Source organism: Nyctereutes procyonoides, unplaced genomic scaffold, assembly GCF_905146905.1.
Source record: "Nyctereutes procyonoides isolate TBG_1078 unplaced genomic scaffold, NYPRO_anot_genome, whole genome shotgun sequence".
In the NCBI taxonomy this organism is placed as follows: Eukaryota; Metazoa; Chordata; class Mammalia; order Carnivora; family Canidae; genus Nyctereutes; species Nyctereutes procyonoides.
Genome location: NW_026575035.1, coordinates 17,507,277 through 17,533,114, shown reverse-complemented (window position 1 = coordinate 17,533,114; position 25,838 = coordinate 17,507,277). Strand labels below are relative to the sequence as shown.

General features: G+C 40.7%; 2 protein-coding genes across 3 annotated transcripts in view; one reads left to right on the top strand and one right to left on the bottom strand.

Moving 5' to 3' along the window:
- The window catches only part of CLVS1 (clavesin 1), a 162,973-nt gene extending 142,383 nt beyond the window's left edge, over window positions 1–20,590 (top strand). Inside the window, exon 5 of the mRNA XM_055318407.1 lies at window positions 19,002–20,590. Within this exon, the coding sequence (XP_055174382.1) occupies window positions 19,002–19,089 (88 nt within the window). The 3' untranslated portion in view covers window positions 19,090–20,590. The remainder of the gene's footprint in view (window positions 1–19,001) is intronic.
- Window positions 20,591–20,725: 135 nt separating this feature from the next.
- ASPH (aspartate beta-hydroxylase) overlaps window positions 20,726–25,838 on the bottom strand; it is a 211,590-nt gene continuing 206,477 nt past the window's right edge. For both annotated transcript variants that reach the window (XM_055318402.1, XM_055318403.1), the window contains exon 25: window positions 20,726–22,959. In XM_055318402.1, coding sequence (XP_055174377.1) covers window positions 22,809–22,959 — 151 coding nt within the window. In that variant the 3' untranslated portion in view covers window positions 20,726–22,808. The remainder of the gene's footprint in view (window positions 22,960–25,838) is intronic.

Sequence of the window (25,838 nt, the reverse complement as noted above, 5' to 3'; positions counted from 1 at the left end):
ATGCATTTGCTGGATAACTACTAGTTTCCGGCAGAAGTAATGCATCATCATGAAATACAACCCATAGGAAAAGAATGAGGGGTGGCAGTGTGGAACAGAAGGACCCTTGTGTTCCAAGCAGTTAGGGCAAAAACAGTCCGTTTTACTGTGTGGCCTGGGAACAGATGTTCCATATGGATGTTACGTTCAATAAAATCACATAATGCATCATTTCTTAATGAATGACCCACAGACATCTCACCCTCTGAGATGTCTCGTGACTTCTACTTCATACAAGATTGAACTTCTTAGTTTCAAGGTGTCACTCACTCCTACTTAGGCAGCTGAGATGTCTGAGATGTCACTACTTCCAGAAGCAAAGACCTCTCAGTAAGCCATAAATGCCCAGCATTTTATGTTGCTTATTGGATACTGGTGTGTTTCATGGATGCCGGCAAGAATTTGTTAACATTTCTTAAAGAACAAAGAAAAATAGCTGTATAGCCTCATCACTACTTGTGTGTCTGGCTAAGATGGATCTCCCACTTTTCTACAGCTTTCTTTTCTGTGGCAGAACTGAAGGGGGGCATCTCCTTGCAAGCACATCCCATATAGCCATGTAACATCAGAGTGAAAGAAAATCTATACAAGGAATTTGGTCAATAAGAAAATGAATAGGGCTGGATAAAACGTTGTGTTCGGGGCCATGTTTTCTCTTCTTTTTTTAAAGAATGACATGAAAAATTAGGAGATGAAGAGTTCGAAGCTCCTGGCAAAGCAACAGAGCAGGTCTGATTTCAAGGGAAACAAACAGATGTGGTTAAACTGACCGTGTAGTTTCCAGAGCAAACTGTTTGATTGCTCACTATGTGTGTCCTTGAAATGATTCCTGTTTACCGAAGCACCATGATCAGATGTGACTAGCTGGAAAGGGAGATGTAGTCTGGGCAAGAAAAACAAAGAACATTTCTTTCTTGTGAACATATTGCTATTGGTAAACAAACATTTCGCCCGATTCCAATAAAACTGATGCTGTCTGTGGCCAACATCTAGCCAGCAATGAATCTTGCTTGTAAGCTTTGATAATCATATGGATGAAAACAAATATTTGGCATAACATGTGATCAAAATCTCTTTGCGGTGTCGTTCTTAAAACCGATGTGCTGCTTGTACACTACAAGTGCCTATTTAGGAACCTAAGGGAAACCTTGCTGTACATATCATTTGGGCTTAAGGTATCCAAACTGTAGTGTTTGAGTTTTATGTTGAGGCCACAGAAGAGTATTTTTGAGCTTCCAGCATCTCATTGGAAACTCCTTCATGGTCCCACTTCAGTTGTGGCTGTTGTGTTCCTGCTACTATGGTGACCAGCCCCAGGGAGCCCTGCTTCACGTTGCTCTGCTGCTCCTCAAGATTGGCATCAAGAGGGCATGTACATGGCACTGCATTCTAATTATGGTCTGCTTGCTTCAGCTTTGTGACTTGTGACTTCCGTGGTGGCACATCTCTTTGCCTCTCTATTTGTCTTTTTTCCTCAATCTTCCCTTATCAGAGTAGACGTAGGTTCTGATCATTTTCTTCCTCTGATTTTTCTAGTTATGTGACCTTGGGTAAGTCACTTAACCTCACTGAGTCTTGGCTTCCTCAAGTATAAAGTGGCTATAACCTCAGGGGTCGCTATTAGGGTTGAATGGCAGCAAGGGAAGAAGTCTGCAGAGCACCACAGAAGAACAGTACAATAAGTGGCCAACTCCTCATTCAGCAGGAGTTATTCCCCTGAAGGCAGCTCTTCACCCTCTCCATTCCAGTGGGCTCCTGTCCTTCCCATCTGCTATTCTCTATCGCTGAACTGTTTCCTTCTCAACAGGAATCACAGTTCCACCATCACATATTTGTTGGTTTTACTCGTGTGTGAAATTTCCCTTCTATATATTATATACTCACCGAGGGCAGGGATTGTGCTCTTTTTTTCGCCAATATGTATCCTGTGCGTCACATATTCCCAAGTATGTAATAGATGCTCAGCACGTATTTTGTGAAAAAGCAAGGAAGGAGAAAGGGAGAAACTGCAGGAGAAAAAAAGAAGGGAAAAGGGAAAGAAGGAAGGCAAAAAACCCAGATGGGGAGGGAAGAAGGAAGGGAGGAAAGAAAGGTGTAACAGTAATTGCTGTTAGGAATAGGGTACTTTCTAGAGTGATGAAGAAGTTGTTGCCAACCATCCATAATAGAATAAGACAGCGACATGGTCTTTGTGATCAATGTTTGATTAGAATTTAAAATTGTTTCTGAGTTTATTAAAAACGGGCTCATTAGTCTTATTTTTTTCTCCTAGTTTCTAGAATTCCATTAATAACATTTACAGTATTTAACTTTTTAACGACTTTATTCATTTATTCATTCAACAAATATTTACCAAGTACCTAGTAGGCATCAAGATATAGTACAGGAAAAAGTAGTTAAGAAGCTGGAATTTGAAATCAGATCCTAGTGGTTCAAATTAGTAGTCTTGTGACCTGAGCAGCCATCTCTCTATGGCCTTGTTTTCCTAACTCTAAGGAAGGGAGGGGAATCATAGATGAGCCTTATTATGGTGCTGCGAGGATTACATGGAGCAAAGATAAGTTTTAGCTGCTGACGATAGCCTGATTATCTCCTGCTCTGAGTCTATAATCTTTTAAGAGAGAAAGACTTTAAACACATTATGATACAAAGGGCTGTTTCATTATCACCGTGACAAGTGCTCTGAAAAACTTCAGTGTACCATGAGGGTGCATAGTGGGGACCCCAACCTGTGGTGAGACCATACTGGTGGTGAGAAAGGGCTTCCGGGAGGAGATCCCACATAAGCTGAGGCTTGAAGGATGAGAAAAAGAGTTTCCCAGGCAAAAGAAGGAGTGATATGGGAGCAGAAACCCTGCATCTGGAAGGGGCAGGGCCACTTGCAGGAACTACTGTGTTCTAACAATTATAAGATGCTTTTTTTTTTACATTAGAAATTCCTGAGATCAGGACATGTTCTATCATTGATGACTTCCCAGAATCAATGAAATATAGAATTTTAAAAAGAAGCAAACTTAAAAACATCAGAGAGGTTAGAGAGCAGAATGTAAGGGGAAAAATGGCTGGGGAGGTATACAGGGGCCTGCTGTGCAGGGCCACGTATGTCTTGATAAGGATAGGGGACTTATGAACAGTCGAGAGATGCAGAAAGATTTGAAGCAGGAAAGTGATGTGAATATATCGGGTTTATTAAAAATCTCATTCTGTCTGTAGTGAGAATATTCAGCTGACATGGGAGAAAGTAAGCATGAGGAGGCCATCTGGGGCTCCTGAGACAGTGAGGGCAAGAGATGATGGAAGCTTGACTATAGTGGTGGGACAGAGGCAGAGAGAAAAAGACAGACTCAAAAACATTTGGTGGGTATAATAAGACCTAATGATCTAGTGGTTTTGGGGACATCTGGGTGGCTCAGCAGTTGAGCATCTGCCTTTGGCTCAGGTCGTGATCCCAGGGTCCTGGGATGGAGTCCTGCATCAGGCTCCTCACAGGGAGTCTGCTTCTTCCTCTGCCTATGTCTCTGCCTCTCTCTCTGTCTCTCATGAATAAATAAGTAAAATCTTATAAAAATTATCTAGTGGTTATGGAAAATAAATAAAAGAGGTTTCAGGAATGACTAGAGGTCCCTGGTACATGTACCTGGATGGAAAGCAGTCCCATATGGCAAGATGGGGAACTCTGGAGGAGGTGCTGACTGGGGGAGGTTATGAGTTCAGGTTTGGACATGGTTGTTGTGAGGACCTATGTGATATCCAGTTGGAGCAGTCACATAGGCCATTGCATAGAAGGTTCAAAAGCTCAGAAAAGGAGATTCTAGAATGAATATAAATTAGGGGCTCAAAAGCATAAAGAAAGGAATGCATGTCATGGGAATGGAAGAGAATTCCAGAGTGACTGAGCATCCAAAAATGGTAGGAGGTAAACCAGATGTATGATGTCCCTGAAGCCAAGGGGATAGAGTGAAGCTTCAGGAAGGGTGGAGTGGTCAACTAAATTGACTGCTGCTAGATACTGAGTAAGATGAAGATTGAAAGGTGTCCATTGGGCCTCATGACTTGAAGGCCACATTGGTAGCCTATAGTGAAGTTATATAGCGGAGATGAGATTGCCTCAGAAGCAGATGGGAGTTGAGGATTGGAGATAGAGAATAGAAACAATTATTTGGGGGTGTCTGGGTGGTGCAGTCAGTTAAGCCTCTGACTCTTGGGTTTTGGCCCTTGTAGTGATTGCTGTGTCGTGAGATTGGCCCCCTGTGGGGCTCTGCACTTGGCGCAGAGTCTGCTTAAGACTTTCTCTCCCCTCCTCTCTCTCTCAAATAAAGAAATAAATCTTAAAAAAGAAAAAAGAAACAATTACTGTGTAAAGTTTGGGTGTGGAGATGGAGGAGATACGTGTATCTGGGGAAGTACGTGTGTGTTTTTACTACAGCTTTTGTTCTATTTTTCTTTTCTTCTTCATTATTGTCTTCCTCTTCTCTTCATCCTCTTCTTCATCTTCTTCCTCTTTTATTGAAAATGGAGAGGGTAGGATATTTCATGGCACAGAGCCAGTAAAGAGGGAGAACTTGAAGACATAGGAACATAATTAGTAACACCAAGCAGGTGAGATGGTTTAGGACCCAGAACCTGACTGAAGGTTTCTGCCTCTCACTGTTGAAGAGGATCCCTTGGCAGTAACCAGACAACTGGATTTGGAGCCTGAAGCTAGGGGAGCTCAGCTCACATGGGTCTGTTGGCTACTATTTTCCCCAGGAGGTAGGAAAGGCCTACCAGAGAGATCAAAGTGGTGTGCAGGAGGTGGTTTGGGTAATGAGGCACAGAAGTGCATGAACTAAAGTGTGTGCAAATTGGGAAAGGCTTGAACTTGCTTTGGGAGAAACATAGAAGGTATAAAGCAGTTTTAAGAGGTGAAGGTGGGAGTGGTGATAATGGGTATACAGTGACCATTATACTCTTGGGTAGTGTGAGCCACATTTCTCATTAGCTACCAGGCTGACATGGAAGAGTCACATTGTTGAGCCCATCCAAGGCTGGGTTTTGCTGGATTTTATTAGATAGTTCAGCATGTGGCCAAGAGGAAGACTAAGGGCTCGACCATGTAATCTCAGTTTGTAGGAAGAGAAATGAAGCTGGGAGAAGCCTCGTGTATAAGGAGGTATGGGTGTTGGCCTGGGACGGCCGCAAGCAGACAAAGGCATAGAGTTACTGACCCAAATGCTCAGGAGTCCACCATCCTGTCATTTGGCATATAAGGAAGAGGATAAATTGTGGACTGATAACTTGGATGATGCCAGTGGAAGCAGGAACAAGACCACAGGTAGGGGTTAAGCTTTGCAAAGGGGGTACTCAGTGTGGCAGATTGCATGTTTGCAGTTTTGTTTCTCAGGGCCTTGCTCAGAAGCAGGCCAAAAATAAAGGACCAGTGCATACTTCTTGAAGGAAGAATGAATGATAAAGAAGATGTGGTCTATGTATACAATGGAATATTCCTCAGCCATTAGAAACGACAAATACCCACCATTTGCTTCAACGTGGATGGAAGTGGAGGGTATTATGCTGAGTGAAGTATGTCAGTTGGAGAAGGACAAACATTATATGGTCTCATTCATTTGGGGAATATAAAAAATAGTGAAGGGAATAAAGTGGAAAGGAGAAAAAATGATTCGGAAATATCAGAAAGGGAGACAGAACATAAAGACTCCTAACTCTGGGAAACAAACTAGGGGTGGTGGAAGGGGAGGTGGGCGGGGGTTGGGGGTGACTGGGTGACAGGCACTGAGGGAGGCACTTGATGGGATGAGCACTGGGTGTTATTCTATATGTTGGCAAATTGAACACCAATAAAAAATAAATTTATAAAAAAAAAGAAGAATGAATGAATGAACAGTTGGGGGGGTGGGTAATATTCATAGAAATATTTTCAGAAGAATTCACTTACCTCAGGTGTTTATACCCTTGGTTAGTCTTCAGTGTTTGATGAAAGTCATAATTCAGGCTATAGATCTGCATGCATTATTGTAAAGTCTGACTTTTGTATTATTTTGAAAATCAGCCTGTACCTTTCCTTTGAACCAAAGTAAAGCAATAATCCAGGTTAAATCATAGTAATCTACTTGGTAGCTCAAATTAGAGACATAAAGCGCCCTCCACGTTGAATAGTGAATTGCAGTGTTGAATATGGAGGGATTGGGAAGGTATCTGTGGATTGGTCACAGGAAGAAAACACTGCATTCTTCTTACTCCTCGTGGAAGGTAGACGAGGTCGGAAAGCTGGTCCCCACTACGGATACACAAAGGCACTGGAGCTCCATCCTTATGAAGCAGCATGTCCCCTTCGCCTGGTCCCTCTTCATCACACCACTTGATTCATTTGCTCTCCAGCACTTGTCTGTTTCCCAAACTTCCCATTTGCTTATGTTTCATTGCCTGGTCAGCCCCCACCACCTCTGGGTGGGTCATCAAGGGTCATCTGACTGGGTCAGTCCTGTGTCCCAGCGCTTAGACCAATGCCCAGCTTGGGAAGTCGACCCCTGAGTTGGGGCATGTCCTCTCGAATGTATGAACAGCTGCAGAAGTGACAGACAGGTGTTTTTATGTTAACTTTCCCTCTCTTTCATGTGAGTACCTTAAAGCCAGAGATTTTTTTTCCCTTCCTCAGTCAGCATATAGCACATGTTCAAACCTTGTGAAAGAATTTATTGTATGACATAGACACTGACAAAATGTGAAGGTAAATCAGGATGGCCTCAGTTCCCCAAGCCTGAATTTCTGAAATGTTTTCCTGCCTCCCACCCAAATAATTTTTCAGATACGAAGACAGATACTCCTAAACTGAGTGTGATTCTCCAGTAATAAGTAAGACATTTCACAAGCTTATTTAACTCTCTAAGATATTGAGTGAACTAGAGAACAGAATCAGGAATTTGGTTTGAATGAGCCATACCTGATGAATCTTTACAGCTCTGCTGTAACATGAAAGCAGGTTTCTGCAGTGTTAGCTTTGGACCAATGTTTTGCAAATTTTAACATGCATGCAAAACACCAGGCTCTTTTAAAATACAGCTTCTGATTCCATAGGTCTGGGCTGAGCCTGCAAATCTGCATTTGTGACCAGCTCCCAGGTGGTGCCTATGCTGCCCATCCGGGCACCACCACCACACTAAAGGTACTTAAAAGAGGCAGGGCCCCAGACTATTCTCTTTTCCCACATACCAGAGTATTGGATACACATGCTCCTGGACTTGTCCTGAGGCTTCTTGAAAACTGAGCCTTTCAGGTGTTGAGAATTTTAAAATGTATAGATTTTTTTTAAAGTAGTTATCTTAAAAATAGATTTAAAATAGATAACAAGGGATGATTATTCCCATGTTATAGCTAATGTGGCTAAAGTACATAGAGGTTAAATGACTTAGCCCAGGGGCACCTGGGTGGCTCAGTCAGTTAAGCATTTTCCTTCGGCTCAGGTCATGAGCTTAGGGTCCTGGAACGGAGTCCTGTGTCTGCCTCCCTGCTCAACAGCAAGTCTGCTTCTCCCTCTTTCTCTCCTGTGATCTCTCTCTTTCTCTCAAATAAATAAATAAAATCTTAAAAAAAAAAAAAAAAAGCAAGTTCCTCCGTCACACTGGCCTCAATCCCCATTTTAAGTGGGGAAGATGTAGACATTCAGGAAGAAACTTGATATGCAGGCTCCTAGAGTAATATCAAAAAAGACCCATTAACATACTGTCATTTCCATCAAAAAATAGACTCATGAAAGGTAGTTTTTATCGAGAACTCTAGCCGTCCTCTCAAACTCAGAACAGAATGAGTCATCCTCGTTGTCTTAGTTCTTGACAGCTTTTGGTATTTTTCTACCTGCTTCCGGACATTATATGCTAGTTCTACCAAAGGGGCTCCTCTGAGGGTGTGCACCACCAATTTCAGAGGGAGGAGAATAATTAGGAACAATTAGGGATGCTCTGAAACTGACTGGCAGCTCTTTGTACCGATCTAATTCTGATGAAAGATGACTGCATTCAAAGCAGGTGGTGCGAGCACCTGCAGCCATTTGCAGTGATGCTATTTTAAGTTATGATTGGAATAGAAAAAAAACCTCTCCAGAAATAATTGGCATGCAAAAAACGTATTATTTTAATGCTCCTGTGACCATCTCAGAACACCTGAATTCACATCGAAGTACCTACAGATTCCTCAGAACTTGGTAAACCTACACACACACACACACACACACACACACACAAGAATATGGAATGATTGTAGGAGAGCCAACTGGTTCAGATATTGATTGGATCCTAAGACGTCTATAGACCTCACCCTGACACTGGGGGTCCCATGAAGGATTTGGGCGCAACACTAGTTACGACCTTGAATATTCTGTTTCAGGTGTCCGAAGGTGACTCTGCCTAATACGGATTCTTTAGTAAATTGCTCAGTAAAGTTAAAATTCCTCTGTCACATAAATAATCTGCTGCATCTCTGTTTTCTAAGTTTGTCATCTTTGGCTTTCTTCGGTGGGCAGACAAGGGCTATCCCTGCCATCAGCCAAGCAGAGTGTTAGTTGTTCATGCTCAGAAGACGAGAGTCAGGGAAGTATGAGTAAGATGGTAAACAACTCCAGTTTAAGCCATTTCTCCTCAAAAGCACTCCAAGCACTTCATTATATCTTTCATCTCTCAGAGCCCTGTGGATGGTAATGTCCTCTCCTCATTTTACAGCTGAGAAATTGGGAGTTACTAATGATAGGAATGCAGAACTTCCTAAAGAGTGATAAACACCTTTGTAGAATGCAGCTGCCACTTTCTACCATGGCCTCCCTGGGCTCTCTTCTCTTGTCCCTTCCTCCTGTGTCCAGGGACCTGGACTGGCTCATCTTCTGGTGGCTGGCTGAGCTCTTTCCTCAGCCACACCCAAGCTCCTCCCTGTTCCCCCCTACTCGACTTTCTCTATTGACCCAACTGCGCTTCTGTTTAGGCCTCCCCAGCTATTTGCATGAATGCTGTACATTTAGAAGAAAGAATTTTGAAATATTAGCTAATGGTTACTATAGATAAAGCTAAAATCACATTAGCTATAATCCTTACAATATTTTTTTCCCAAATGAAGTTCTGCTACTTTCCTATTTTCATTCACTTGCCTAAAATCAAGGTTTTTATAAATCATAGATGATTATAGTGTTAACTTTCAGATCCATCAATAGTAATAGGAGAGATTCTTCTCTGAGAACTTTGAATATTACCAGTTTCTGATATATATAATATCCTTTGGTTTGTTACTAAGTTTTTGGTATTTTTAAAAATTATTTATTTATTTCCTTTAAAGATTTTTATTTATTTATTCATGACACACACACACACAGAGAGAGAGAGAGAGAGAGAGAGAGGCAGAGACATAGGCAGAGGGAGAGGCAGGCTCCAAGCAGGGACCCCGATGTGGGACTCGATCCTGGACTCCAGGATCACTCCCTGAGCCAAAGGCAGACACTTAACTGCTAAGACACCCAGGCATCCCAGTTTTTAATATTTTTTATACAGTGTAGAATAGTGTTTAAGAATGTAGATTGTAAACCTATATTTGGGTTCAGATTCTAGTTCCACAACTAACTAGGAACATTAATTAACTTCTCCGAGGCACAGTTTCTTGGTGTACAAAATGGAATTAACAATACCCACCTTGGAAGATTATCTCGAAGTTTAAACAAGGCTGATGCAGGCTAAATACCACTTAGTGCAAGAACCTGGCATGCAGTAAATGTTCAATAAATGGTTTATGGTTGTTATTGATGATGATGATGGTGGTGGTGGTGACAATAATTATAACCAGCTGTGGAGATGGGAGACTCTCCTGTAGGTGATAATTCTAAAAGTATTCAAATAAAATGTGTGTTGAAATCTCAGAGCATTTTGACAGATTTCAGATGTGGCAAACAAGATTTACTGAGTGCCGAGGGGGACTTCCGTGCGTAGGGGAACACCCTTAGTGGCTACAGATTTGTTGGCAGCTACCCTCTGCAGCAGGAATCTACTATCTGAGCACAGATCATGTGTAGCATTAACATATTTCAAATAAACTAAAAACACGTTAACAATGACACAGGGCAATAGTTATTAAGTAGTGCCTGGCAACTTTGAATTCAACATTTAGAAACTTACAGAAGGAAAAAAAAAGAAACTTACAGAAGGTAAATCATTTTGACTCCTAATATCCAAATATGCTGGACACATACTAACTGCAGGAAAGGCATTCCAAGTCCTGCCAACTCTTGTCATTTTTAGTATTTTTATGCTTTTCTGGAAGGAGGTGAAAACAAAGGTAGGGAGGTACTTAGACTATTTGAGCTAATTAGCTTCAAGTCTAAACTGGGGAAATATGAAAACTGATTTTCAAGATATAATGATTTTTAAGAACAAATGGTGGACTCCAGTCTGGTGTAACTCATAGAATCTTGGGGCTAAATATATCACTTCATCCAAGATTATCATTTTACAGGTAAAGAATGAGAGGCCAGAGAAGCTCAGTGAGGTACTCCTTAGAGCCCACCGCAAGTGAGTGACACACTGATGAGAAAAAGCACCTAATCCCTAGCCTACTGCTCTTCCATCAGCTACTTCTCCTCGGGCTCTTATAATAAACAGCGAAAAACATCTGCAGTCATTACATAAAGTTAATATTAATTTTGCTGTATGTGCAGAAAGAATTTATTTCTTTTTCTTTAGGTAGTTAAAATTTCTTTCTAAAGCTTTTAAAAATATTATTTATTCATTTAGAGATAAAATCAAGGTATATGTTAACCTTCATCTAAATGACAGCAAAGTAATCGAGTCTAAACTAACAAAGTTTCACTCTAGTTAGGATTCAAGCAACACTGATACCCTGAAAACAGCTCTCATGTCTCATGGGACTTCACACGTGTCAACGGGAAGGTTAAATGAGTTAATACATGGAATGAGCTTAGAACAGTGGGTATTGGCAATGACAGATACTAATGTTTCCGAGGCCCTTTAAAGATGGCTATGCATTTTTAAATGAGGATTTGTATGTTACTTTGTATGCAACCATAAGCATGAGGGAATAAATGAGGTTCTAGACCAATACTGCCCAGCAAAAATACAATGTGAGTCACATATGTAAAGCTCTTTGAGTTGTCTTGAAGCCACTGCAAAAGTAAATAGGTGAGATTAATTTAATGATATTTTATGTAACCCAATGTATTAAAAAATTATGATTTCAATGTGTAATTTTAAAAGGCATTAATGAGATACTTTACAATCTTCTTTTATACTCTCTTCAAGACCCAGTGTATACATTTACCTTTACTGCCCACCTCAACTCAGACTGGCCCAATCTTGAGTCCTCGGTAGCCACGTGGGGTCAGGGCTGTGTGTTGGACCATGTTGCTCTAGTTCTATTTACTCGCAAGTCTAATTTCACAAAAGCAATTGCTTGCATCCTTTCTGAAGGTACATGTGGCTTTTCTTGGTGCTTTTTTCACTAGTTATAAGTCAGCAGTGCCCAAGCCCATCACAGTTAAATAGAAATACATTATACATTTAAATTTGAGTTATGGTGCATATACGCAAGAGCTAAGCTGAATGTTTATCTCTCTCTAAAAATAGTTCACTTTGAAAGTAATAGAATATTTTTTCTTGGATTAGTTTCTATATATTTCCAGTTCAGTAAATGTGGCGAATTGTTTTGTCAACATCGAGGAAGGTTTATTTGTTATTTCTTCACTTTGATGAGGTAAAGCTTTGCTGCTTTGTGTGAGAAATATTTAGGCTTATTTATTTAAAAAAACATGATTTATTGATTCATGATTCATGACTTATTTGGTTCAGTAAATATTAATTGTTCCCAGAGAGCATGATCATGTTGGTGCAAGAATGATTTTGATTATGGAGTTTGTTAGCTGAACGGAACACATGTCTCACAAATTTTCGTTAAACTTCTTATCAAGGACATTACTGAAGGAATTATCATAGAAAGAAGCTTCACATTACACAGTTGAAAACAACTGTAGGTATGTTGCACCTAAAGCTACATAAATAATTGCTAATCAGATGGAAGTTTCTGCGTTACTTCTAAAACTATAGGGCAAGATCATAAGGTGAACAGTCATGAGGAATAGTTTCATTGCTTATTTTGAAATTTTAAAATGCTAGTCTTTATCGACTTTGAAATGCTAGTTATCATTGAGTATTAGGTTATATGATTCATGAGTACACACAATTCTCTCATAAATTTCACAGTGACACTATGGGAGCGTTGAATTGAATTCATGCTTTTGTGGCTCAATTTATAAAAGAACTCAATATTCCCAGACCTTAATTTTCTTATCTGCAAAAGGGGTAGAATAATAAAAGCTAAAAATAGATGAACACATTTAGCTGAACGCTTTACATGTCTCAACTCATCTAATCCTCTTTACTCCCACCTCACATGATATCATATCTCCATTTATACATGAGGAGGTGGAATGTGCCCAACATCACAAAGCTAGTGGTGGAGCCACCTTTTAAGCCCAGGCTGGAGCTCCCCAAGGGAAATTTCCTTAATACTTGAAATAGCAGGGAGAAAATTAGGCTTAATAGAATTACCTAGAAGAATTCTTTAGGGACGCCTGGGTGGCACAGTGGTTGAGCGTCTGCTTTTGGCTAAGGGTGTGATCCCAGGGTCCTGGGATCGAGTCCTGAATCAGGCTCCCTGTAGGAACTTGTCCCTCTGCCTATGTCTCTGCCTCTCTCTCTCTCTCTCTCTCTCTCTCTCTCTCTCATGAATAAATACATAACATCTTTAAAATTAAAAAAAAGAGTTCTTCAAAGATACATTTTTTTTAAAAATAGTCTTTCTGTTTAGAAGTCCTTATATAGGCTCACTAGGATATTAGGCAGTTCTGTGCTATTCCATAAAACCAAGCCCATCCTTGACTTTAAGAAATAAAACCAGGACTATGGAGTCCTTCCTGGTGAAGTGATGAAGTTGGTCCCTGGACAACAAATGGTTAGGACCCCAGTTAAATGACGGTTTGACTTAATTGCCTCTAAGGCTCTTTACATCTATAACCCCCTGTGACTCTGGATGAATGCCTACAGCTGAAGGGCGGAGTTCCTGTGCCCTTATGTGGGGTCCGCAGAGCGGAAGCTAGGCAGTGGCAGTTCATTAGTAAGAAGACTATGTGGTGGCGGCTGTTGAGATAAAGTAGCTAAACAAAGTTCTAGAGATAAACCTTTGATCGAGGGCAGAAGTCTCAGTCCAATTATGAGTCTTTGCAGAATGGACTAACTCATGGTGAATGTTTCCCATCTTCATCTTGTTCTTTCTGGAATGTAATTGCCTTCGGAATCAGTAAATTTCAACCATGGCTAGAGATTTTTGATGATATGGAGCAGGGAAAGTTCCAAACGTTGGAGATGTGGAGGAGAATAGAAAGGAAGAGGAAAGGAGAGGGAGGGAGAGAATGGACATAATGGCAGGAAAACGAACTGTGGCTATCAAGGCTAGAAGGAAGGCTTTGTTGGGATAGTCTGCTACGCCACTGAGATAACCAGGGCTGAAATAGCTCAGATCACTCCCCTGTCTGCCCTTGGGGTCAGGCTGGCTTTCAGTGTTGCAGAGAGGACCCCAGATATGAAGCCTAAAATGTTTATTTCAGTGGAAGCATTAAGCTTCTTGGGAGAAGGCAAAGCCACTGAATGGACAGATTACCACCAAGAGTGACTTGGACGGGGAAGTTGCAAGGCGAATGGCTTCTCTGTGGTTAATGCACTAAGTGCACCATCTCAGAGCCCTCTGTTTACAAGTGGTGGAGACATTTTTATCAGTGAGCCCTTGATCAGTTTAATCCAACAGTACTTTGACTGCTAAATATCCGGAGGGCACCATTTAAGAAGGGTCTTTCTCTTGGCTTCTTTTATTTATACGAGTTTTTTTTTTTTTTTTTTAAAGCAACATTTGCTTTCTGTTTTCTGAATTTCAACTCTTTCACAACGTACTGTGTTCCTTACATCAAATGGCCATTGTGCGACCAGGGAAATGGAATTATGTCATGCTGCAGGTAAAAAGGCTCCGGTCATCTTCTCCATCAGGGGAAATACAGATAAGAAAGAAAATGTTTCATTTGGTCCCTCATGCTCGGCTCCTCCGAACTGTTCAATTGTTACCCGTCGCTCACCCAAGACACACAGTGTATTGGCTGAGATAAGAGCCTGCATTCTGTGTGCCTGCTGTCAGTACAGGTCCGCATCGATCTAAATTTGACCCCAAGGGGAAGGAAGGAAGGGTCACTTGAACAGGGACTGTGAATGATGTCGCTGTGTGATCAAATAGCTTTTTCTTCCCTTCCTGTCCTGCTAGAGCTAATGCCTCACCTCCAAACCCCCTCTCCTCTGGGTGCTTATCACAGTAATCCCACATCTGTGTGTCTGATGTTAGGTAACTGAAGGTAACTGAAGCAATATTTCCACAAGAGAAGTAAGGTTCCTGAACGTTTGCTCACAGTCCCTGGCATATGTCAGGAGACCTTCTCAAAACAGTTCTTACTATAAGTGAGTATAAATGATTTTTGTTTGAAAATTCAATATTTGACAATTTTTTAATTTTTTCCCCCATAGTGGCTCCCCAAATCGGGGCAGGGAAAGTTTGGAAACAAATCCAACACTCATTAAAATCACAGACAATAATTTGGATGGCTAACAGTTTTCAAGATTCAAGAAAGCAGAGAGAGGGTGGAGACATCAGCCAAATTTAAAAAAGAAGAAATTGGAGAGTCAACCACGCACCTTCGAGATGGAAGTGAAATGGTTTACCAGCAGCATATGCAAATATAGCTAAATTTTCCTCAGCTATGTTGTGTGAGTGCCAGAAAGGCTAATAGCAATTCTAGGCACATCATTTCTGCTTCAACAGAAGCATGGAAAGAGGGGGAATAAAGGAAGCAATATTTCACTCTATTTTGAGGTGACACCTTGTGAGCAACTGGTTGATGAGGAGATGCAGGAAAGTGTCCCAGTGGCAATTTTAGAAATCTTGACACAAGAGGAATCTTGGTTTGCCTGGGTGGTGGCAGGGAGAGGGCTGAGGATGTAAGGGAACCAATGTGAATTGGCTCCTCGGTGAGTTACAGAAGCCACACAGGTGAGTTGTCCCACAAAGGAAACTTTGCTGCAACAAATAAGGAGATCACAGGGAGTCACTTCCAAAGTCGTGACTTCCCAAGCAAGGGTGGATAGGTTCCTTTTAGTGAGGGTGGGGATGAATATTTAAAATGGGGATTTTTGTCACCATATGTAGCGGTACACATAAGGTTGCATATGCGCCTTAAGGGAACATGCCTATACGTATTTTGCATGTTACTTAAATGAAGCTTGTGCTCCTCCTCGGGCAGAGATTTTTAGTATTATAATGAAGTAAATGTCAGTAGTTCTAGAGGTCACTCTGCGGTCCTTCTGTTAAGACACAAGTAGGGGGTTTAGCTCCAGCTGGTCTGGGAGGTCTGGGTGGACTGGAGGTCTTGTCAGGGCAGTCGCCATCACCTGAAAGGTGGTTTCAGGTTTCATTTGCCTGAGTTATAGGCAAACTGGAAAGAGGAGCTTGAGGAAAAATGGGAGGCAAAAGCTGGTGAGTACAAGCAGGTGGGCAGCAAAGGTCAGGTCTTGGGTTCTGGCTGGAGACATGGGCACTAGATCAACGCTTCGAAGAGTGGTTACGTGGACCAGCTGGATTATGTGGACACTGGTGGCTGCAGCAGACAGAACCAGAAATCATATATAGAAGTTGCAAAAAGACAGGTTTGAGTTCAGTGTAAGCAAGAACCTTCCAGTAGAGTTGCCCCTCTAGGGACATGGAGGAGTAAGTTTCAAGAAGAGGCTGTGTGGCCCTTACTGAATTTTTCCTACAAGTTCAATCTCAATAGGTCACTAAGGTGGCTTGTAACTCTGTGGCTGTGATTCCCTTGCCATGCTGTAAAATAGAGCCAGCTGGCTTGAAGGAAGAGAAGTGCAGTTTCAAAGTCTCCAAAGTGGAACAGCCATAGATATCTTCCACTCTCACCAGGGCCGGAGGACAAAGCAGTTAGGCAGGCAGCTGTAGGGGGTGCCAGAGGGATGTGGCCACTGCAGGCAGGTAGGTATGTCCCTCTGGTTTCCTTCGTGCTTATTTTGATGGCTTCTGGGTTTTCAGCTTTTCTGTTCCTTGTATAAATCTATTGCTCTACCTCACCCCTCTCTACACGCACACACCAAGCCCTTAACTAAAGCAGAAGGAATGCATAGGAAAAGTGTAAAATAGTTGAGCTAGACTAGGAGCTGGGGGCTTCCTCTGCCCTATCCCAGGAGCAAATGAATCTGTTTCACTTTATTTACTTTTAAAGATGTATTTATTTATTAGAGAGAGAGAAAGCACAGGAGGGGAGGGAGGAGCAAGGGGGGAGAGATATTCTTAAACAGACTCTGGGCTGAGCACAGAGTGAGGTTCAATTTCATGACCCCAAGATCATGATCTGTGCCTAAATCAGGAGTTGGATGCTTAACCAACTGAGCTATCCAGGCCCCCCTACATTTCACTTTCATAGGTTAAGCTTGATACTAAAGTTGGACTGTTTGGATTGATTTTTTTTTTAAGATTTTATTTATTCATTTGATCCCAGGATTCTGGGATCATGACCTTAGCTGAAGGCAGATGCTTAACGGACTGAGTCATCCAGGTGCCCCTGGATTGATCTTTATAGTAGAAATTGAATCTTTTGAGACAACCGTACTAATTTGCTTCTTGATTTCTTTAAGCATCCTATGGTACATACATATCCTGAATGGAGATAAGAATCTCATGCAGAAAGTTATTTTTGCAGTGAGGTGGAAGGAACATTAGGTATTTCAGCTAAACAATTCTGCAGCCTCAGGTACGGCCAAAGTGGTGTGATGGCGATAAATCTGCCCTCTATTTGTGTTGCCTTTCCTGTGCTACTTTTTTCTCTTTAGATTTTTCCCCTTCTGTAAAATGGAGATCATAATAGCACCACTCCTTAGGGTTGTGGAAATGAAGTAAGGTAATACATGTAAAGAACTTATATCAATACCAGGTGCATACAAAACAAGTATGTGTTATTATATATTGTTTTGGGAGTCCTTTCAGCCACCCCAGGTTTAGTAATTTGCCGGAAGGACTCACAGGTCTCAGAAAAGATGTTATACTCAGTAATGGCTTGTTATGGAAAATAATACAGATTAAAAGCAGCAAAGGAGAAAGGTGTATTGGGTGGAGCCCAGGCACACTGGACCAGTCGCATGCTGCCAGTTGTCCTGACAGAGCTTCATTCGGCAGTGTATGGCAACACACACCAGGTGTGGCCAATCAGGGAAACTCACCATGCTTTGGTGTCCAGGATTTCTGTTGGTGGGGAGGAGCCAGTCACACAGTCATGCAGTCTTCAGCTCCTCCCTCCCCACTGGCCCCCACCTGCCCTGCCCTGATATAGTGTGATCTTGACATACAAAAAAAGGTGTTTGCAATAAATCACATTGTTGGCATAACCTATATAGCCCAAACTCTCAGGCACACAGAGACACTTTTATCAGGTGGTATTCTCGAGGGGCTCAGAGGAGCCAGTCAGGGGACACTTGGAATGAGGAGGGTTTGGGCAACTCAATCTGCTTCTTCTTATTTTTTATTTATTTTTAAAAAAGATTTTATTTATTTATTCATGGGAGACACAGAGGGGGAGAGAGAGAGAAACAGAGACACAGGCAGAAGAAGCAGGCCCCATGCAGGGAGCCCGACATGGGACTCGATCAAGGGTCTCCAGGATCACGCCCTGGGCCAAAGGCAGGTGCTAAACCTCTGAGCCACCCAGGGATCCCCTATTTTTTTTATTTTTTAAGATTTTTATTTATCCATGAGAGGCGGAGACATAGGCAGGGGGACAAGCAGGCTCCCTACAGGGAGGGAGCCTAATGCAGGTCTCGACCCCTGGACCCTGGATCCTGGATCAAGCCTGATGCAGGTTTCGAATCCTGGAACCTGGATCACAACCTGAGCCAAGGGCAGATGCTCAACCATTGAGCCACCCAGATGCCTCCGAAACTCAGGGTTCTGAGTTAACATTTTACTGCACATTATATGTAAATTCTGCTTATTTGAACAAATTCAACCATTTTCTTAATGCTTGCAATACTTTTTTTTTTAGTATGCGAACATTTTTTATCACATGTATATCTCTTACAACTTTCTCTCTATGAGCTGTAAAATTTCAGTTTCAATCCACATTGTAAAACCAAAAAATAAACTGTTATTATCCAATACAAGAGGACATATCAGAAACTAAAGATCCCACTATATCATTGCAATAATGGTGATAATAGAATACTCCATAAATTTTAAGTAGAATTACACATAAAATGCTTTATGAATATTATTACTTTTAGTCCTTATTAATAACTGTGGGAGGTAAGTAATGGTTCGATTTTACAGGTGAGAGAGTAAAGGTCTAGAGACTTTTAAGAACTCCCCCAAGGCTCCTCAGCCAGTAAAGGGCAGAGTCTACATTTAGCGATCTGATTCCAAACCTCATGGTCTAAACATCATGCATGATAGTTTACTATGACATTGAGAAACCATAGGCTCTAAAAAAGTATTTTGAAACATTAAAAAAATTCCAACAGGATTTACTCTATTTGATACATCTCAAGATCCATAGAATTGTTGAGACACTGGGGCAGAGTTGTGGCTAGAACACGTGTTGCTTTTACCAACCGAAGAGATCTCAGCAAAGAAGCTTCTAAGATGCCTCTCCCCCTAAATATGTGATATAGAAGGCAGAAAAGCAAAAAGAGAGATACAAAAAGATGGAAAGTTTGTAGTTATTTTGAGTGTTTTGATTAATAAGGGGAACATAAATCTGAATGTTCTCCAAGATTACAAAATTGTTGCCACATGAATTGTCTGTAATTGTATCTTTCTCCTTCTCCTATTTTTAGGTCCCAGTCTGTGGTGGAAGCTGGCACCCTGAAACATGAGGAGAAGGGAGAGAATGAGAATACTCAGCCACTCCTGGCTCTGGACTGAACCCCGAGTCACCCCATGCTCTTGCAGATCGCCAGCCTTCAGTGGTATCAGCTGCCCAGGAAGCACATGCGCAACTGACCCACACAGACACGTGCGTTCCGCTTGACACAAGGCCCTCCACTCCTGCCACCTAGTATTGACTGTCACCAGCCATTGGTCTGAGCAGCCAAAGTTGAACAAAGACTTGAGAGATGCTTTTTTTTCACTGGGGGACTGGAGGTGAAGCAAGGCAGTTATGTAAACATGATCCCCCTCCCCTATATTTATGGTAGTAAATGAATTGAAAAAAGAAAAACTAAATTTGATGCATATACTGCATTAGTACAAGGATTTTTCTGAGGTACCGCAGACACCCTCTCCAGGTTTTGTGATTTAAGATTAAGTGCATTTCCAAGTAGATACATCAGAGTTAAACTGTGCAGACACAATTGTCAAGCTCAATGTAGGGCAAGGCCCCAAGACAGTAGTATCTCCAGTAATTTCCATTCTTATTGAATTATTTTTTTGACCTCATCACCAGCATCGAATTGTTCAGCCTAAGGGCATGTTCTTGTAGGTCTGGCTATTTGCGGGGTTTGCTTATTTTGATTATTCTGCAAGAATGATTGTGACGTCACATCTTTTGTCAGGCTACCAGCTGATTACCATGATCTGACCTTAAAAGAAGACACACACAACTTGAAATATGATTATTTCATCTTAATAACGTGACTTCCCACAGGCAACATGAGTCTGCAGGGCGGGGGAGGGGGGAGGGGGCGGGGTCTCATTGAAACACATATCCGTGATTAATGGATCCATTCAAATGGCCTCACTTGGGTCACTACACGAAAGAAAAGCAGTTAGCCCCTCACTCTCCTGCAACCAGTTAAAGGTGTGGAGAAGGGAGCTGGCTGTTGCTGAGAGGGTAGGGACCAATCATGGAGGAAGACCCTTAAAGATGGCTAAATACGCAAGTACTGACAATAAGAGATTAGGAATGTGGGATAAAATGCCAAAGATCATTTTATTTCTTTGTCTATTCTCCTTAGAAATGGAGCCCCCAACTATCCATCCAAAGGAAAATAAATTAAACAGATAACATAGGATATGACATCCTTACTTGTGCCATGTTTCCCCCCATCAGTTGTATGTTTTTAGGTACCTCATCCTCCCAGTTATCTGCATGACATGGGCATTTATTAGTATGACCAGTTGGTGCTCAGTGTCAAATAAAAAAATATTTGGTTGATGATGGGCAGAAAAATATGATTTTATGTTCTAAGGATTTGGGAGAGTTAGCTAAAACATTAAAAGAAAAGAGGTGATCAAGTGGCCATAATCACCCTCAATAAGCATTATTACTAATCTTAACCATTTATGACATCTCTTTCTCAATGAATCTATTGTTTTAATTTTTTTCTACTGGCAGAGGAGAATAAGAGAAGTAATTTTTGTATTCTACCCTTGAAATAAAATTGAAATAGAATTAAAAATATTTCTCAACCAATTGTATCATGGTATAAATAAAACCAATTCATTTTGTGTAGACATTTCAAATAACAAAATAGTAATACTGAAATAATTCTACCAATTCAGTGACTGAAACACTTTTCTTATATTCCATGACATAGGGAAGAAAGATAAAGAATTAAAGTGAATTAGAAAATCCATTTTATTACTTGGGTTTGTAAAATAGTTGAGGGATCCAAGTATTTAAAATGCTATTGGAATCGATTATTGCCAACTTTTTTCAACAGTTATAATATTCCTGGCTTTTCAATTGGCAATATTTAGAATCCTACTGTAGTGACCTGATTTTAAATACCATATTATAATTATTAAGTCAAGAGCTAGTTTTTATTCTATTCCATGATTTCATTAAATGAATGTAAGATGATGGTTTAACATTGACAACTTCTACTTTAAATTTCTTTATGTGTATGCAATATACATACAAGAACCAAATTCAATAAGTGACATGAATGTTATCACACGAGCATTGGATTGTATTGTCCTTTGTCAGTCATTTCTTCTGTTCAATAAATACTGAAGGACATGATACCTTTTTATTTTTCAAGAGCTTGCTTTTTCTTCTGGACCTTGGCAATTAATTTTGAGACTTTCCTCACATTCTTCATGTATTTTAGTGGTATTGTTGTGGCAAAACAGAAGGGAACAGGACAAATATTTTGCAAACCCTACTAACTGGAAGCTATTGTCAAGCAGAAAGGATACATTTCAGTGGTAAAGAACTCCTTTCAAAAGAGACAAATAAATCATCCTCCTTTGTCCTTAGATGGAAAGGAAGCACAAGTATTTATTTCTCCCTGGGAATGAAATCTGATAACCTTTGTGTCATTTCTTCAGCATTTTTGTTCATATTGGCTTAAAATTCAGGTGCATGAATATCATTACATTCATATAGCTAACACATCTAGTTTTGATTGGAAACATACAATATTTAATGCATTAATACTCTTCTCAATAATTTGATCATCTTTGGAATAAGTAGGCATGAAAATTTCTCAACTGTTATTTCTATGCTGTGGGTAATACTGAAGCTAAACTATGGATAACAGTAGCTACTTCAAAGCTATGCTTAAATGGCATAAAGTTTCTCCAGCCAAGGAAATGGAAGAGTCTTCCAAACTCTTTCAAAGAAGAAGGCAATTTACACAAGCTGAACCCAGGACTAAGATCCTGGCATTCTTGCTTGGTCTTCCACTTTGCCATCCTTCATATTTTTACAAAATTGTGATGGGAACACACATAAGGACCTCTTCGCTCACAGGGATCTACAATAGGCCAAGAGACTCTGGATTCCAGCCTTGTCTCAGATGGCAAAGAGGCGGAAGAGCCAGATGTCCTAGCAGCTACCTATTTACCTGATCCTGAGAGGAAATGTTTACTTTGAGAAATTTCTTTCAAGTTCTAATTCTTAGCATTAAAAAATGTACATGTGGCACTGCTATGACTCAATATAAAATGATTTCATGTCCTGTTGCAGGATGCAAAGCTCCTCTTGGGAAGACAGAGTCTCTACCATTTGCATGGTGAACACAGAAATGAAGACAATGGCTTTCAGTGAAGCTAAAAAAGCAAATAGACTCAGTGGGTAGGAAGCAGTACAGTTCCTAGACATCAGCATAATTACATCTTTCTCCTTCGTATTAGGAAAATAAAATTGCTTTTTTATGGGTGTCTTTTACTAAAGATAATTAGAAGAGGGAAGTCTGAGTTGACAAGGGAAGTTACCATTAAGCAGCAAGAAGTAAAGCATTTACACATCTTATTATTAAACTCAACAAAAAAGTAGTGGTAAATGATGACAAAATCACCCAGCTACCCTAGAAATATATAACTGCATAGAAAAATTACAAACTAAAGTGATCCATTCACAGTTTCTACATGTATTCTCACTGTACACCGATTTAGGCCTCTTTTAAGGGGGTAAAGTATCTTTGGCTGACAAGACAGAAGCGATCATGTATTCACCTGAAATATGGCACCAGATGGGTGCTGTCGTGGGGGGAAGTACAGCAGGGTGCTTTCTACATGAACTGCAGCAAGGCAAATATCCCATTTAGTGTCTTCTAACCCTAGGAAGAACCTTAGAATTTGGGGGCTGCACATCAAGGAAATTAAGGCTTCTCAAACTTGGAACCTCTAGTCCTATACCCAAGGAGATAGAGCCAGAAAGGCAGCCTCTCTCGTGTGTCCCAAGCCTACACAATATGCTAAATGGCAGGAAGGCTGTGTCTCTGCTGGGGTGTCAGCTCTGGGTGCCACACATCCACGATGAATATCAGCCGGAAAGACGTAGCGTCCTGCCACACCTCATGCTCGAAAGAATCATCAAAGATGAGCACCTTGCCTTCTTCCCATGTCCTGAAACAGAAAAATATGGATTCAGATGCCTGAGAATCAATCTCTGGGTACATGCAGAGAATTATTCCTGGTCCAGGCCTACGTGAGGCTTGTTTAGTCAAGCAATCAGTCAGATGTATGCTAATGGTGACTTCTTGATCAGTGATTGCCTGCTATCCTCCCTGCCCCTTCAGAGACTGGTCTAGACCTATGGGTGGCACCCAGGTCTTGGGCATCTCGATGCCCCCTGGAGGCTACCTGGCATGGCGTCAGAGCATCTACAAGTGATTTTCTCAACCCCTTCCAATTGTTAAAGTTCCATTTTGTGGAAGAAAGTTCCATTTTATGGAAGGGCAGAGGGAATGAATTTTGTTTATATTTTTAATGTCATCTGCAATGTAAGTGGGTTATCCATGGAATATTTTAAGTCAATGCTGCAGAACACCCTTCAGGGCCTCCAGCATTACTTCATAAAATATGTGTATAGGAGCTAAGACCTAAACATAGTGCTCATCTAAATAAAGAAATCAAGAGAGAAATGTGCAGGGGCAATTACACAATGCTTTTCAAATCCAAAGGAAGTTTATTACTCATGCTAATGTTCTCCTCTTGTTAAAATAGGCATTAATTGCCAATATATTACATACTAAGTTATGTCTTTAAAATGAAATTTTTACTAGGAAATTTACTTTAGATATTAAAATTCCACTCAAGTATTTGAAATTTTAAATCAGGCATTAGCAAATAATTAAAATTATAGGATAGAAAATGCTAGCTTGATTTCAAGTTACTGCATTATCATAAGGAAGTTTTCCTTAGGAAAATTATTTGTGCCTTTTTATGCTCATTACTAGGTGATTAATCAATATTAAATTAGGTAATATTTCATACTGCAAGGTTTCTCAGCCTTGGCTTTAGTGACATTTAGGGCCTGACAATTTGTTTTTGGGGGTTATCCTGTGCTCTACGTATGTTTGGCAGCATCTCTGGCTTCTACCCACTAGCTGCCAGAAGCATGCACTCTCCCACAGTCATGAGAACCAAAAATGCCAAATGTCTCTGTGGGGTGGTGATGGGAGAGTGAGAGGCAAATTCATCCCAGACATACTGCATTCATCTGACAACAGCACTTCTCAGTTATTTAAAGGCAATGATAAAGTAATGAATATTTGCAAGTTAAAAGTTCCTTGAAATTGAGAATCAACCTCCACTTCTGCTCCCATCCCCACCTTCCTGCCCCATTTTCTACGCTGTCTCACACACCTAGCCTAATAACTTCGATTCAATAAACACCGCTTAGCATTTCGATATGATTCCTCTTAAGGATCAAAGAGTTCTACTGGAGTTCCATCCAAGTGTAACAACCAACAACAGAAATAAATAGACATGGGAACAAATGACAGAATATGTATTATTACCATGCAAAAACCAAATTTGAAAGGTAAAGTCAAGAAAAGAAAAAAAATGACAAGAAAAACGAAGTGAAATGATCTGTGGTATATACAGTCTGGTGACTTTCTAGGTCTTAGTGTTATTGGTGAGATTATGCAATGTCCATGGGTACCACTGAAAAACTTAAACAGGCAAAAGATAAGGGGGGAGGGGTTGTGCTCTCAAAAGGGAAAAGCAGGGCACCATTGTGTACAGCAGCAATACTGATAGTAGTCAAAAAGTGGTGGCAACCCTAGTGTCTAACCAATGAGTGGATAAACAAAATATGGTATAAGCAGTCAATGAAATATTATTCAGGCTTAGATGAAAGGAAAATCCAGACAATGCTACAACATGGGCATTATGACATTTTGCTAAGTGAAAAAAAGCAATCACACAAGGACAAATATCGCATGATTCTGCTTGTAGGCAGTACCTAGAGTTATCAAATTCACACAGATAGAAAGAATGATGGTGAGTTGTTGTTTTGTGTGTGCGGGGCTTTAGTAAGGTGAAGAGTCCTGTGGATGGTTGGATACTGGCCATGGAAGCACAATATGATCCTACGTAACACCACCAAACTGTATGCACATTTAGAAATGGGTTGGTAACTTTTATGTTATGTGCACTTCACCACTATTGAAAAGGAAAAAAAAAAAGGGAAAGGCAAAGGGGAACGTGGTAGAAGAGAGAGGGGGAGAGAAACAGCATGGCACAAAGGACAAGTTATGGCCCTGAAGGGAAATGTATTTAAGCTTCTTGGCTCTGCCATTTACTACTATGCGTCCTGGGCTGAGTTACTCGGCATACATGAGCCTTTGCGTCTTTATCAGCACAGCTGCTGTGAGGATTAGCATCTGACGGGCACATGGTAGATATTCGATTAATGATAGAGAACATAAAACAGAGGTTGAAGAAAAATACAGGGAAAAAATAGAGACAAGATAAAAGAGGTGATAATGTATGGAAGTGGTATAATGTTACCAAAAATAACCTTGGCTTCATGCCCTATGAATTTGCCTTCATTTGAGAAAACTGAAAATCTTCCAAGGGGGTGAGATATCAAAAATCCTTCAGAGAATCTGCAAAGTACACTTTGTGTTGCAATGACAAGTGGTTCTCAATGTTTTCTGAGTAGCAAATAATCCAGAATCTACTTAAAATATTGGAAGTAATTCAAAGACCCAAATAGAAAATCCTAAATTGTGCAAAATTATATTTTTCACTAGATTCTGATGGGTGTAAGAAAGCCAAAGACTTCGGGATGCTTTATGGGAGCAAAATCTTGAGCATATTATTCATTAACTGAAATTCCCTGTGAATTGGGACGAGCTTTTAGTGTTGAAACACACTGATTTATTCAAGGAACACCAGTGCCTATAAACGTGGAATTTAATGACCATTGGTCCATGGCTTTTCAGATATTCAGTCAAAATGGACCAGCATAAACAACTGATGAAACAATTTTT